The following is a 13,598-nucleotide window of genomic DNA, read 5'->3' as shown; positions in this document are numbered from 1 at the left end:
TCCTTGAGTGGGGTGATCCACAGGGAGCAGCTCAAACCTCCAAAGTGCCTGGCCAGGGGCAGGACATTGGCACAGCAAGGGAGGGGTGTGGCAGTGACATCACAAAGGCCTTTTGCAGGACCTCAGCCTATTGGTCCAAGGTGGTGGGGAGGTGGTGACCTCACAGAGAGATGCTGACATCAGCCAGGCAGGACAGGGGCGAGGGGCCAGGGAAACCTCAGAGACCCCTGTAGCTTTGCTCCAGCAAGTCTCCTTCTCCAGGTCTCTCTTTGAGGACTGAGAGAGTATTCGGGTTCACAGACATGAGCGCCAGAAGGAACCTCTTTCGAGTTTTCTCCTTCCCTTTCGGTGATTTTACTAGAAAACAGCCGTCCCTGTTTAGAAGGTAAGAGCCTCCTGGAGGTTTGAAACCTGTTCAGTCTGATCCATGTGGTGACAGCTGAATTCTAGGCATGGAAAACAGGAGCTTAAGGAGGCAGAATTTGATTCCACACCTGGGATTTTGTCCCTTAGAATCACTGGGGACATTAGGGTTTGTCCTTTTTGTTTCACTTTTTCCTCCCTCCCTCTTTTCTCTTCTTCTCTTGCTTCTTTTGTCCTTTCTCCTGTTCCCCTCCCAACACAGGGAGGGAAGGGTGTGTGTGTGTGTTTGTTGTGGAGCACTGCTCTGCAGCTCCCACTGTGGGAGGTCCACCCAAAAATGTGGGGCTGAAATAGTGCTCGGGCAGTGATTCCATCAGTGACCTGGACCATCCTTTGGGCTCTCTGGTGAGAACCCTCAGCCTCCCATCCTCAGTCTCTACCCTGATTGGCTCAGCAGGGGGTTATTGACAGGGAGGAGACTCAGGTCCTTATTGGTCTCTTTTAAGACCAAGGAAATAAGTGAGAACCAGTTCTGTGTTTGATGAATTTTGCTGCTTCTCTGCATTAATGGTCTGCTGCCGCTGAGGGGAGCCTGAGCCCTTTAAATCCTGGCCCCCGGCCCAGCCGCCAGAGCCGTTGCCGGGATTCAAAGGACTCTGGGCTGCCCGCAATCATGGGGAGCTCTGAGCCCTTTCAATCCTGGCCCCAGCCCGGCTGCCAGAGCCCTGGCCGTGGGCAGTCCAGAGCCCTTTCAATCCCCGCCGTGGAAGCCGGTGTGGTCCAGCACGGCATACTGGCTCTTGCCGGTACGCTGTACCAGACCAGACCAGCTTACTTTCACCTCTGGGTGGGTGGGGGGTGCTGCAATCCCCTGCTAGAAAGTAATGGTGGTGGGGGATTCTGTGAGCAGCTCAACATCCAACTCTGGTGGCAGACACAGTGTGGGGGAGTCCAGGTATTTCTAGGATCCACTATTTTCACCTGCCTGTAAAGTCCAGCTTTCCCCAGCACATTCACTGCAGTGCAATTGGGTCACTGTTTCCATGGCTGCACAGCAAAGAATCACGCCCGATTTCCTTTTTAGCTGCAGCAGGATTAGCCTGTGTCGGTGGTTAATGATGTGGATCTTGTAATTTGTTATTCATTCCCCACCTTGACAATTCAGACAGTCACTTTCCTACTCAACTCCCCAGCACCTCAGTGACCCCAGTAGCAGGGGTTGGGTTTTCCCTGTGGCCAAGATTTTCAGGGTTCTTTTCCCCTCCACCTAGAGTGAACTCAGCTTTTCCCCATCCCAGACAATCCATGAAATAACAGCAGCAGCATAAAGAAAGAGGGGAGGGAACATCTCACGGCCAGGGCTGGATGTGCCCAGAGCCCCTTGCTTGTCCATTGTTTCCATGGAATTTGGCCCCCTGCTTTGCACAAGGGACAGAGAAAGATCTTGCTGTTCCTGTGTCTGTACAAAGAAAATTGTGCTTCTGTATGAAAGAGAGGTGGGAAATGGCTTCATGGTAGGACAATATCCTCAGGATTAAGATCTAAGGACTCAGGCTGAGAACTGATTTAACTCCACTCATCTGGGATTTAACAAATTCTCTTCCATGGAGACACTGGGAACTTGTGACATTGATCCAGACTCTGGGGGTTCAGGCTTCTTTAACTCTCGGTAAAAACATGAACTTGATTCCAAGAAAGGAGAGAGAAGCCCGAAGCTGACTTTAGTCCCAGGCTGGGGTCTCCTGGATGGGTGGAAACTTCCTTCCCTGCAACCAGGGGACAGCAGCTACTGGAGACATACCAGGGCTCGGAGGAAGGGGGATTGTTGCATGGACTTTATGCACACAGGGCCCCACTAACTCTAAATCCTCCACTGTAGTAGGAACTTAGAAAGTCAGACCTTGGTCAACGGTAGGACTGGGTTTTGAAAAAGAGATTCTTTTTTCCTCCCCTTCATGAGAAAGAAAGTAAGAGCTGGCAGCTCAGGTGCAGAAAATCACTTTTTCCTCTGGCTGAGGAGCTGGCAATCAGGTACAGATGACTGGTGTCTCCTGAAGGGAGGGGGCACAATGTCAAGGTTCAGCCCCACCCCCCTTAGGATCAACAGCCCCTCCCAGCTGTGAACAGTGCAGGGAGAGGAAGCAGCAAAGGCAGCCCCTCTCCACCCACCCCTCCAGCAGCTGCTGTGTAGGGAGGGAGCCTGCCAGCACCACATGATGTAGCAGGCCATAGCTAACCCAGGTGGGGCACAGGACCCCACACACGCCCTCTGCAAGTGTTGCCTCTGAAATTAGGAAAACTGGTGAATTCAAGGCACAGCTGCACACCCAGAAGAAAGGCCAGCACGACACGCCCAGGGTGAAGGGGGTGCTAAAGCCTGGTATCAAACCAGAAACCTTCAGATCTTCAAGATAATGCAATCCCAACTGAGCTACTTTGGCAATGACCAGGCCAACCAGGAAGGCTTAATACACGAGCTGCAGCACATGCTGGGAAGATTTAAACCTGGATGTCACAACACAGGAGACAAGCAGTGGACTTGGCCCGGAGGGGCAGGCTGGGTTTTCCTACATCCCAGTCACTCAAGCCAGCACCTGCCCCCTCGCAAGCTGTCACTGGCACCCCCAGCTCTGGCCCCTGCCTGTCCTCTCACCCCTGTCTGCGTCCCTTTGCCTGTAGCAGTGGCACGATTCCCAGCCGTGGACCATGGGGGACATGGAAAAAGGTAAGGGGGGACATGACCCTGAAGTGTTTTGGGACCACTGATCTCGGTGGTGGGACAAGGGGGTTAAATGTTGGCAGAGACCCCCAAAGGGCAGGTGTGGCTGCTTTCGAGCTGCCTGGGCCCAGACAATGGCCACAAATTCTGTCTCCTAGCAACCGATGGCCGGGGCGCACCTGCTGCAAGAGGCCAGCTGGCCGGGAGGAGTCGGAGAACAAAGAACGAGCTGGAGGCCAGGTGAGCAGGTTACCAGGGAAACAGGACAAAGGACAGACGAGGGGCAAAGGGCCTGGCTGAGTCGGGCTGTTGGGAGCAAGGAGTCTGCTGGGTTGGGACTCGAGGGGAGAGCCCAGGCTCTGAGTTCGGGGTCTCCCCAAGATGGACGTTGCTGAATCTTCCTGCTTCCTGTGCGAACACAGAACTTTCCCAGGCTGGATTCCAGACCCCTAACGAACCTTCTGTTGTACAGCGCTGACGGAGTCACTGGTGATTGTGGAAGTCGGGGGCACATGACTCCCCTTCGGGGGCGGGGGTGTAAGGCTTTCCCAGGTGTCCTATTCAGATGGACTCATGACTGGAAGGTCTTGGGGTGGAACAGGGATGCTGAAAGGTCCAAGGTTGGTCTGAGGAGATGCTGAAGCCAAGGAGGCTTCCCCCAGTGAGAGCATGTGGGAGGAAAGACTTGGACCTGCCAACTTTGGGAACCTGTGAATGTGAAGTGACCAAGTGGTGAGTTAACAATGATGCTGTTGCACAGGATCTGACTGGAACGAGAAAACAAAAAGTCCTTAAAGTGGAACTCTTGGGTGAATAGAATGAGCTGATTTGTATTCAACCTTGGAAGGCAATAGACTGTTACATCCGTCAGACCAGCCTGGTTTGGTTTGGTTGGTTCATGGGTTGGCTGCTTTCCCTGGTAAATTGCAGAGGGTTCAGAGAAGAGCCACAGGAATGATTAAAGGCTTGAGCAGGGAGAGAAGTTTAAAAAAATCCTGCAGCTCTGACAGCCCAGGATAACCTCCCACTGCTGGCAATGGGAATTGAGCCTTTGTAACTAGCTGCTGGTACCTGAGGTCTCAGCTATGGATTAAACTGGTGGCAAAGGCAGCTTCGTCCAAAGCAGTGAAGGATGTAAGTCAGGCCTGCACAAATCGTAAAGTGGCGAGGGCCATATTACTCCAAAGAAAACAGCTGAGGGCTGAACCCCCCTAGCCCTGCTGACCCCCCCCAGCACCGCCAAGGCCCCCCCAAAACACATCACCCCAGCGCCGCCCAGCCCCCCTGAAATACTCCCCCCCCCCCAGCACCGCCTGCTCCATGGAAACAAATCCTCCTTCCCCAGCGCTGCCCCACCAAAACATTGAACCTTGGTAATAAGTTATAGCGGGCCCCTAAGGTAGTATAATTAAGGTAAAAGAAAAATGTCTCTTTGCTAGAAGTAGAATAAGATCTTCCTCCCGCTTGGTAGAGTCGCCCTGTGGAGTGAATGAGGTGGGACTGAGGAAGGCAGCACCTCCAGACAGCTGCACCCCTTGGAGAGGGGCTGGGAGCCAGACCAGATCAGCAGAAGAGGTCAGCCACTGACTCCTCGCTCGCCTCCTCAGCTCCCCACCCTCCCGGCTCGCCTCCTCAGCCCCCGCCATTGCCCGCCCACTCGCCTCCTCAGCCCCCCACCCTCCCGGCTCGCCTCCTCAGCCCCGCCACTGCCCCCACTCGCCTCCTCAGCCCCCACCCTCCCGGCTCGCCTCCTCAGCCCCGCCACTGCCCCCACTCGCCTCCTCAGCCCCCACCCTCCCGGCTCGCCTCCTCAGCCCCGCCACTGCCCCCACTCGCCTCCTCATCCCCACCCTCCCGGCTCGCCGCCTCCGCCCCCCCCACTGCCCACCCACCCGCCTCCTCAGCTCCCCATCCCCTGGCTCGCCTCCTCAGGCCCCGCCACTGCCCCACTCGCCTCTTCAGCCCCCACCCTCCTGGCTCGCCTCCTCAGCCCCGCCACTGTCCCCACTCGCCTCCTCAGCCCCGCCACTGCCTGCCCACTCGCCACCTCAGCCCCGCCACTGCCCCCACTCGCCTCCTCAGCCCCCACCCCTGGCTCGCCTCCTCAGCCCCGCCATTGCCCCCACTCGCCTCCTCAGCTCCCCACCCTCCCGGCTCCCCTCCTCAGCCCCCACCACTGCCCCCCCATCGCCTCCTCAGCCCCCACCCTCCCGGCTCGCCGACTCAGCCCCGCCACTGCCCCCACTCGCCTCCTCAGCCCCCACCCCGCTGGCTCGCCGACTCAGCCCCGCCACTGCCCACCCTCCCGGCTCGCCTCCTCAGCCCCGCCACTGCCCACCCTCGGCTCGCCTCCTCAGCCCCGCCATTGCCCACCCTCCCGGCTCGCCTCCTCAGCCCCGCCATTGCCCCCACTCGCCTCCTCAGCTCCCCACCCTCCCGGCTCACCTCCTCAGCCCCGCCACTGCCCACCCTCCCGGCTCGCCTCCTCAGCCCCGCCATTGCCCCACTCGCCTCCTCAGCTCCCCACCCTCCCGGCTCACCTCCTCAGCCCCGCCATTGCCCCCAATCGCCTCCTCAGCCCCCACCCTCCCGGCTCGCCGACTCAGCCCCGCCACTGCCCCCACTCGCCTCCTCAGCCCCCACCCTCCCGCCTCACCTCCTCAGCCCCCACCACTGCCCCCACCCGCCTCCTCACTCCCCACTCCCGGCTCACCTCCTCAGCCCCGCCACTGCCCCCACTCGCCTCCTCAGCCCCCACCCTCCCGGCTCGCCTCCTGAGCCCCCACCACTGCCCCCAATCGCCTCCTCAGCCCCCACCTCCCGGCTCGCCGACTCAGCCCCGCCACTGCCCCCACTTGCCTCCTCAGCCCCGCCACTGCCCCACTCGCCTCCTCAGCCCCCACCCCTGGCTCGCCTCCTCAGCCCCGCCACTGCCCCCACTCGCCGCTTCAGCACCCCACCCTCCCGGCTCGCCTCCTCAGCCCCGCCACTGCCCGCCCACTCGCCACCTCAGCCCCGCCACTGCCCCCACTCGCCTCCTCAGCCCCCACCTTCCTGGCTCGCCTCCTCAGCCCCGCCATTGCCCCCACTCGCCTCCTCAGCTCCCCACCCTCCCGGCTCGCCTCCTTAGCCCCCACCACTGCCCGCCCACCCGCCTCCTCACTCCCCACTCCCGGCTCGCCTCCTCAGCCCCGCCACTGCCCCCACTCGCCTCCTCAGCCCCCACACTCCCGGCTCGCCTCCTGAGCCCCCACCACTGCCCCCACTCACCTCTTCAGCCCCCACCCGCCCGGCTCGCCTCCTCAGCCCCCGCCACTGCCCACCCGCCTCTTCAGCCCCGCTCTCTCACCTGCCACTTGCCTACTCACCTCCCATGGGCCGCACAGTGAGCCCACCCGGGCCGCGTGTTGTGCAGGCCTGATGTAAGCGAAAGAGCAAAGCTGGCCATCCGGGGAGCTGCTGCAGTCCTGTAACCACAGCTGGACTGGAGAAGAGGAAAAACTCCCTAAAGTGCTGGGAGCAGCCCCGAGAAAAGGAAGTTTGTCAGTGAGATCAGTAACAATAAATGTGAACTGAAGGAGTGCTTTCTCCTCTGTGCCGACAGGTTTGAATTGTGTTACTGTACTATGAGATAAAGCTTTACAATATCCTGCTCTAATTTCAGGAGGGGTCTGTAACCATAATCAGTCTCTGTGGGAAGTGGGATATTCAAAATTCCCAAGGAATTTAAAGGGTGGGGTTCACAGTTGGTCACCTGAGGGCTGTGCAGTTCAAACCGCTGACCAGAAAGGAGAGAGCAGGGATTGTGGGACATGTACCTGAGGCCAGTTGCAGCACTGTAATCGAGCAGGGTGTCTACACTGGTACCGCGGCGCTGTAGCCCCGGCGCAGAAAGCTGTACACCTCTCGTCAGGGTGGATTTTTACAGCGCTGCAACTGTGCAGTTTCTGTGCACTAAGTGGCTTGGCAGTGTGCACACCTCAGGAGTTACACCACAGAAATCTGGTTTACTGTACAGAAACCTGCCAGTGTAGACAAGGCCGTAGATGGCTTAACTAAGAGCCTAAGACTGGTCATACTGGGTCAGACCAATGGTCCGTCTAGCCCAGTGTGCTACCTGAGAGTGACCAGTGCCAGATGCGTCAGAGGGAATTAACAGAACAGGCTTGTTGACCTGCAAGATGAGGGTTTTTCACCATTGCCTTTAACTTCATTGTTGTTGATTCCTACTTATCCTCTCTCACCACAACTCCCCCAGGGTCTCTGGGCAAATCAGGTGTGAACCACTCCTGTGATACAGGCCTGTCCCAATCCAGCTGAATTGAGGCAAACTTTGGGCCAATGTCCGTTTGGAAAAGGCCCACTTAGGCCAGCAGGTTTCTCAAAGTATCTGTTGCTGTGAACAGCATGTAGTGTGGATGTGTGAACCCTAGCATATTAAACATGAAAGAAACACAAGGCCAGCACTGAGGAGGTTTCCAGAGCCAGGCCTGAGGGTGAAACAGTTGTGCTCAAAAGGAAAAGTGGCCTCACCACCTATAAAAATAACTGGTTGCAAAAACAAAACAAAAATTAATTAATTAATTAAATAAAAACGAAAAATAAAAAAAAACAACCCAGAAAAGCTCCTATCACACACCCATCACCACTTCAGATTTTGACATCTCCTGCCTGATGTGACATCTTTGCTTTGCAAACAAGAGACCTGGGAAACTCTGTGGTTGTTACCCTCTAACTGGATAAAGGTTACATGTCTTGTCTCAAGTAATTTTTCTCCTAACAGAAGATTTATTTTAAAATTTATCAAAATAAATTCCATTTGAAATACTACTAATAAAATTGTTACAGTCTATACAGGGTCTCTAGTCCCATAAATGCTATTGCTCTCACCTATTCCCCCACTCTAGTTCCTTGGCAAAACTAAGACACCAAATCACAGCCTCGGGACTCAGCATTCATGTATCCTGCAGTCTGAACTTGGAATCTGATACATTCCCCCATTGGCTACCATCATTTGCCCAGCATGGAAGTGCTTCTTGTCCAACAAGGCAGCCAGATTGGGACCCATAGGCATGGAATGGCTGTGAAGGAATCAGCTGTTTCTCTCTGTGCTTCATCTAACTTTGGAGCCAAATGGTAAAAGGTTGTTCCCAATTTAATAATGGCATCCTTTATGAGTGTGCCAGTTAATTAGGGAGCAGGTTCTAAAAATAGTTTACCTGGGCCACAGGTCACCATAGCTTCCATCTCTGGGGTGAAAATCAACCACTAGTACCTGCAATTTCTACCCGAGTTCTTGTCAAATCTTTGACCTTACATGGGGTAATTTCACACTTCTCTGGAATAGAATTCTTCACCAACTGCACAACAGATCAGTAACGACAGTGAGGTACAACTCCCCCAACTATGCCCTTTTATTTCTTTAATCTGGAGGCACAGATTTAAATTAGGGACTAAATTCAGGTGCAGTTTAGAATCCCTGTAAGACAACAAATGTCAGGTCTCTATTAAAAACAGGATATTTCTATTAAAAACAGGATAATTCTGCAGCTATGATGACATCTTCATCATCTGGACCCATGGGAAGGAGACTCTGGAAAAATTCCACCACGATTTCAACAGCTTCCACCCCTCCATCAACCTCAGCCTGGACCAATCTACACGGGAGGTCCACTTCCTAGACACCACGGTGCAAATAAGTGATGGTCACATCAACACCACCCTATACCGAAAACCTACCGACCGCTATGCCTACCTTCATGCCTCCAGCTTCCATCCCGGACACACCACAAGATCCATTGTCTACAGCCAAGCACTGAGGTACAACCGTATCTGCTCTAACCCCGCAGACAGAGACCAACACCTAGAAAATCTCCACCAAGCATTCTCAAGACTACAGTACCCACACGAGGAAATAAGGAAACAGATCAACAGAGCCAAACGTGTACCCAGAAGCCTCCTACTGGAAGACAAACCCAAGAAAGAAACTAACAGGACTCCACTGGCCATCACATACAGTCCCCAGCTAAAACCCCTACAACGCATCATCAGGGATCTACAACCCATCCTGGACAATGATCCCACACTTTCACAGGCCTTGGGTGGCAGACCAGTCCTCGCCCACAGACAACCTGCCAACCTGAAACATATTCTCACCAACAACTGCACCCTGCACCATAGTAACTCTAGCTCAGGAACCAATCCATGCAACAAACCTCGATGCCAACTCTGCCCACATATCTACACCAGCAACACCATCACAGGACCAAACCAGATCAGCCACAACATCACCGGTTCATTCACCTGCACTTCCACCAATGTAATATATGCCATCATATGCCAGCAATGCCCCTCTGCTATGTACATCGGTCAAACTGGACAGTCTCTAAGGAAAAGGATAAATGGACACAAATCAGACATTAGGAATGGCAATATACAAAAACCTGTAGGAGAACACTTCAACCTCCTGGCCACACTATAGCAGATCTTAAGGTGGCCATCCTACAGCAAAAAACTTTAGGACCAGACTTCAAAGAGAAACTGCTGAGCTCCAGTTCATCTGCAAATTTGACACCATCAGCTCAGAACTAAACAAAGACTGTGAATGGCTTGCCAATTACAGAACCAGTTTCTCCTCCCTTGGTTTTCACACTTCAACTGCTAGAACAGGGCCTCATCCTCCCTGATTGATCTGACCTCGTTATCTCTAGCTTGCTTCTTGCTTGCTTATATATACCTGCCCCAGGAAATTTCCACCACTTGCATCCGAAGAAGTGGGTATTCACCCACAGCTCATGCTGCAAAAACGTCTGTTAGTCTATAAGGTGCCACAGGATTCTTTGCTGCTTCTGCAGCTATAGCACATTCAACACGGATTTCATTTTCTACACATTTGCAGCACCTCCCAGGGTGAGCTGAACAGAAATGTCACTTCCATTTTCCATCCCTACCTCAATAGGGATTGTATTTCCCAAATAATAGGCAACATGCACCTGATTAGGAAGGAGATCTCTTCAGGAGCGACCTCCTGCAGGGCCTGGGCCACAACTGCTTTGGTCGTGAAATACATGGGTATTTTGCTTAGTTCCAAATCATTTACTAGGGAATCCTCTTCCCAGCCCTTTAGAAAAAATAATGACCTAACCAATTGAACAACAGGGGGATTGGAATGGTGATGGGGAATAAGGGAATCCTCTGACTTACCTAACTACGTCTGTTGTTACAGCAGGTGAAATGACATTTTCCCCTATCCCTGCCCTGTTCCTGCTCTTTCTTATAGTTCAATATATTTTAAGTGAGGAAAATAGTAGCAAAAATATCTGCTCTGCAGCACAACCTGAAGCAACATCAGAGCAACTGGGAATGAAACAATTTGTTTCCGAAGGGAGAACTCGATGACTAACAATTGCTGTGAAATGGGGGAACAGTATAACCATGATGCTCAGGGTTTGTTTAGACTAGGGAAAGTGATGGAGTTTAGGTCAGGTCAAGGGGAAAGCTAATGCCAATCCCTGCACCTGGGCTGCATCTGCACAATAACTCTAATTGTCTTTTTACATCAAGATCACTAACTTGAGCAGCCAACGCCACGTACAGCCCTAGTGGATGTAAGGCACAGATACGTTTTGCCTCAGTGTACCTTGTTGGGATCAAACCTCCAGGAGCTGATGAACATTCCTCGCTCAAAAGGAAAGGAGTTGATAGAAAAGATCACAGGACAGACCCCAAAGAAGGGTGAGCTACAAAAGGCAGAAGCAGGTAACTCATCTGGGGGAGCTGAGAGACCACAGTGAAGATGGTGCAAAAATCACAATGTGGGAATTAGGAAATGTGTTTTTTTTTTTTTATCTTGCCCAGCCCTAGTCAAAGGATTTATTACAGTTCTCTCTCATGTGGATTTTCTGATGTCTAATAAGGCTTGAGCTCTGACTGAAGCTTTTCCTGCACTCAGAGCAAGTGTAGGGCGTCTCTCCTGTGTGGATTCTCTTATGTCTGATAAGGTCCGAGTTCTGACTGAAGCTTTTCCCGCACTCAGAGCACGTGTAGGGCTTCTCCCCCGTGTGGATTCTCTGATGTGTGATAAGGGCTGAGCTGAAACTGAAGCTTTTCCCGCACTCAGTGCATGTGTAGGGCGTCTCCCCCGTGTGGATTCTCTGATGTCCGATAAGGTGTGAGCTCCGACTGAAGCTTTTCCCGCACTCAGCGCATGTGTAGGGCCTCTCTCCTGTGTGGATTCTCTGATGTAAGATGAGGACAGAATGATAAATGAAGCATTTCCCACACTCAGAACATTCATAAGCTTTCTTACCCATGTGGATTTTCCTATGTGTGATAAGGGCAGAGCTCTGATTGAAGCTTTTCCGCACTCATGGCACATGTAGTGTGTCTCTTCCAAGTTGATTCTGTCACTTGTTATAAGGTCTGAGTGCCTACTGAAGTTTTCCTCTGGCCTCTGCTGAGTCTCACAGGCTTTTGGTTTTTCTGGGAGTGCATAACTCCTGGAAACATTCCCTTTGGGTCTTCCTGATAAAGTTCCATGTGGTTCTCCTTGCTCAGCATCTTCCTGCTGGAGTGTCTCCTCCTCATTCTGACTCACCATCCCATCACCTGATGGGAGACACAGAGAATCCAGGCATAGGTCACTACCTGCGCCACAAAGAAAGAAAATTTCAGAGAGGAATGGAAAAAGGGATGAACAATCCAAAATATGTGTGGGAGAGATCAATCCTATCAGGAGCTGATTTTCCCCAAAACCTTCCCCAGAGGAGAGAAGAAGGGATCAGTTTTGGTCTGCATCTCACCAGAACACTCAGGGGAAAGTGAGATCGGGGAGGGACCTGCTGCCAGTTGTCAGTCAGAATAGGAGGGAAGCCATGAGTGACATCTGCCATAATGATTCCACATCTGCAGGGAACAATCCTGAACTTGGAGAGCTCACAGGGTCTTTGTAGGGCATCCCAAATGTTTCCTGCATTCCCGCACAGTTTTTGAGTTGGTTTAACCAATTCTTCACCTGTGCAGGCAGCTCTTGGAAGCACTTCTTTCTCAGAGCCCTGGAGGTCTGGGACCCACGGCTCTTCCCCTCGTTCCAGCTGGGAGATCAAATCAGGTTTGGAATTTGGAAACCTTACTGCAGGCAAAGAAAATGAGGGAGGTCAGTGGAATTTGTGGGATACTTGTCACAAAGAATATTCCATGGTTTTAACCCCCAGCTCATTTTTAAGCAGTAACATCCCAAGGCCAGCTTCCTTGGCTCCAAGTGGCAGGAGAGTTATTATAATAAATCATATTAATTACCTTAGTGCCTAAGGACCAACTAACAGTGGGTCCCCATTGTGCTAGGACAAGTACAAACCCAGAATAGTAGCTGGGCCATGCCCTGAAGAATTTACAATCTAAATATACAAGACAGACACAGAATGGGGGAAGGGGTAGAACCCACTGTTAGGTGTATTTTTATCACGTAGCTGGTTACAGGGTGTAGATGAGCGGACTCACCCCTGCAGTGCCTTCTGCTGGTGACTCCTGGGAATTAGCTCATTCCAGCTCTGGAGCGCTTTCTGCAAGCCCGTGATCCGCCTGTCCTCTGGCCCCCCTGCCCCTCCCTGGACCCGGTGCCCCTTTATTTGGGGTGCTACCCACAAGCAGTACCCCACCAATCTGGGTCTCCCCTCCCTGGGGAACCCCCAAACCACTATCCCCACTTTGCCTCAGTTACTGCCTAGTCTCCATCTAGCCCCCGTTCACTGGGGCAGACTGCAGTGTCAGCCACTCACCATAGGCAAAGGGGTTTGGACCTGCTGCCTTTGCCTACCCCTAGGCTGCCTCTTCAACCCCCAGTACCTGTTGGCTTTGTGCTAGGCCGCAGCCTGGGGCTTTCCAGGCAGGAGCTCCCCAGCTTCTCTGCCTTTCCCCAGCCCTGCTCCACTCAGGTACCCTGTGTCCAGCTCCCTGCAGCCAGGCCCTTCTTCCTCTACAGGCAGAGGGAGACTCTTGTCTGCCCCGGGCTTCTCTGTCTTTCTAGGGCCAGCTGAGTCTGTCTGGGGCATGGCCCCAGCTGCAGCCACTTCCCCCAACCAGCCCAGCCTAAAGGCTGCTTTCTCCAGCCACAGCCCCCTCCCAGGGCTGTTTTTAATCCTTCAGGGCAGGAGCAAGGGACCACCCTGCTACACAGGGGTATAAAAACAAAGAATCAAAATCACAGTCTGCCTGTGTCTGGGCCTTCTCTCACTAGGACAGTCTGAGGCCTTGTTCTTAGGCTAAGGCCTTTGGCTAAGCAGCAGGGGCAGCCATCAGCTGGGAAGCGAAGGGTCACATCCTCACATCCCAAACCAGTCACACTGAAATAAGGTGCTATTGGGCTGTTAGGAAGATGATCCTGTCCTGATACTGCCCATCACCACCAGATAAAGAAACAGATCTTAAAATGGTTAAAGAAAACCTAGTTTGACAGCAGCCTGTCTGGCAAGAAATCCCTTATCAATGCTTGTGGTTGTGAAAAAGATGGTTACTCACC

General features: G+C 53.2%; 1 protein-coding gene across 1 annotated transcript in view; it reads right to left on the bottom strand.

Annotated features, from left to right (window-relative positions):
* LOC120381407 (zinc finger protein 420-like) overlaps nucleotides 1-11,394 on the bottom strand; it is a 76,402-nt gene extending 65,008 nt beyond the window's left edge. The window contains exon 1 of the mRNA XM_039499597.1: nucleotides 11,013-11,394. Coding sequence (XP_039355531.1) covers nucleotides 11,013-11,394 — 382 coding nt within the window. The remainder of the gene's footprint in view (nucleotides 1-11,012) is intronic.
* Between the last annotated feature and the right edge of the window lie 2,204 nt (nucleotides 11,395-13,598).

The sequence above is a fragment of the Mauremys reevesii genome, linkage group 14, assembly GCF_016161935.1.
Source record: "Mauremys reevesii isolate NIE-2019 linkage group 14, ASM1616193v1, whole genome shotgun sequence".
Lineage (NCBI taxonomy): Eukaryota > Metazoa > Chordata > Testudines > Geoemydidae > Mauremys > Mauremys reevesii.
The sequence above is the reverse complement of the archived record's forward strand: the minus strand, read 5'-3'. Positions and strand labels throughout refer to the sequence as shown.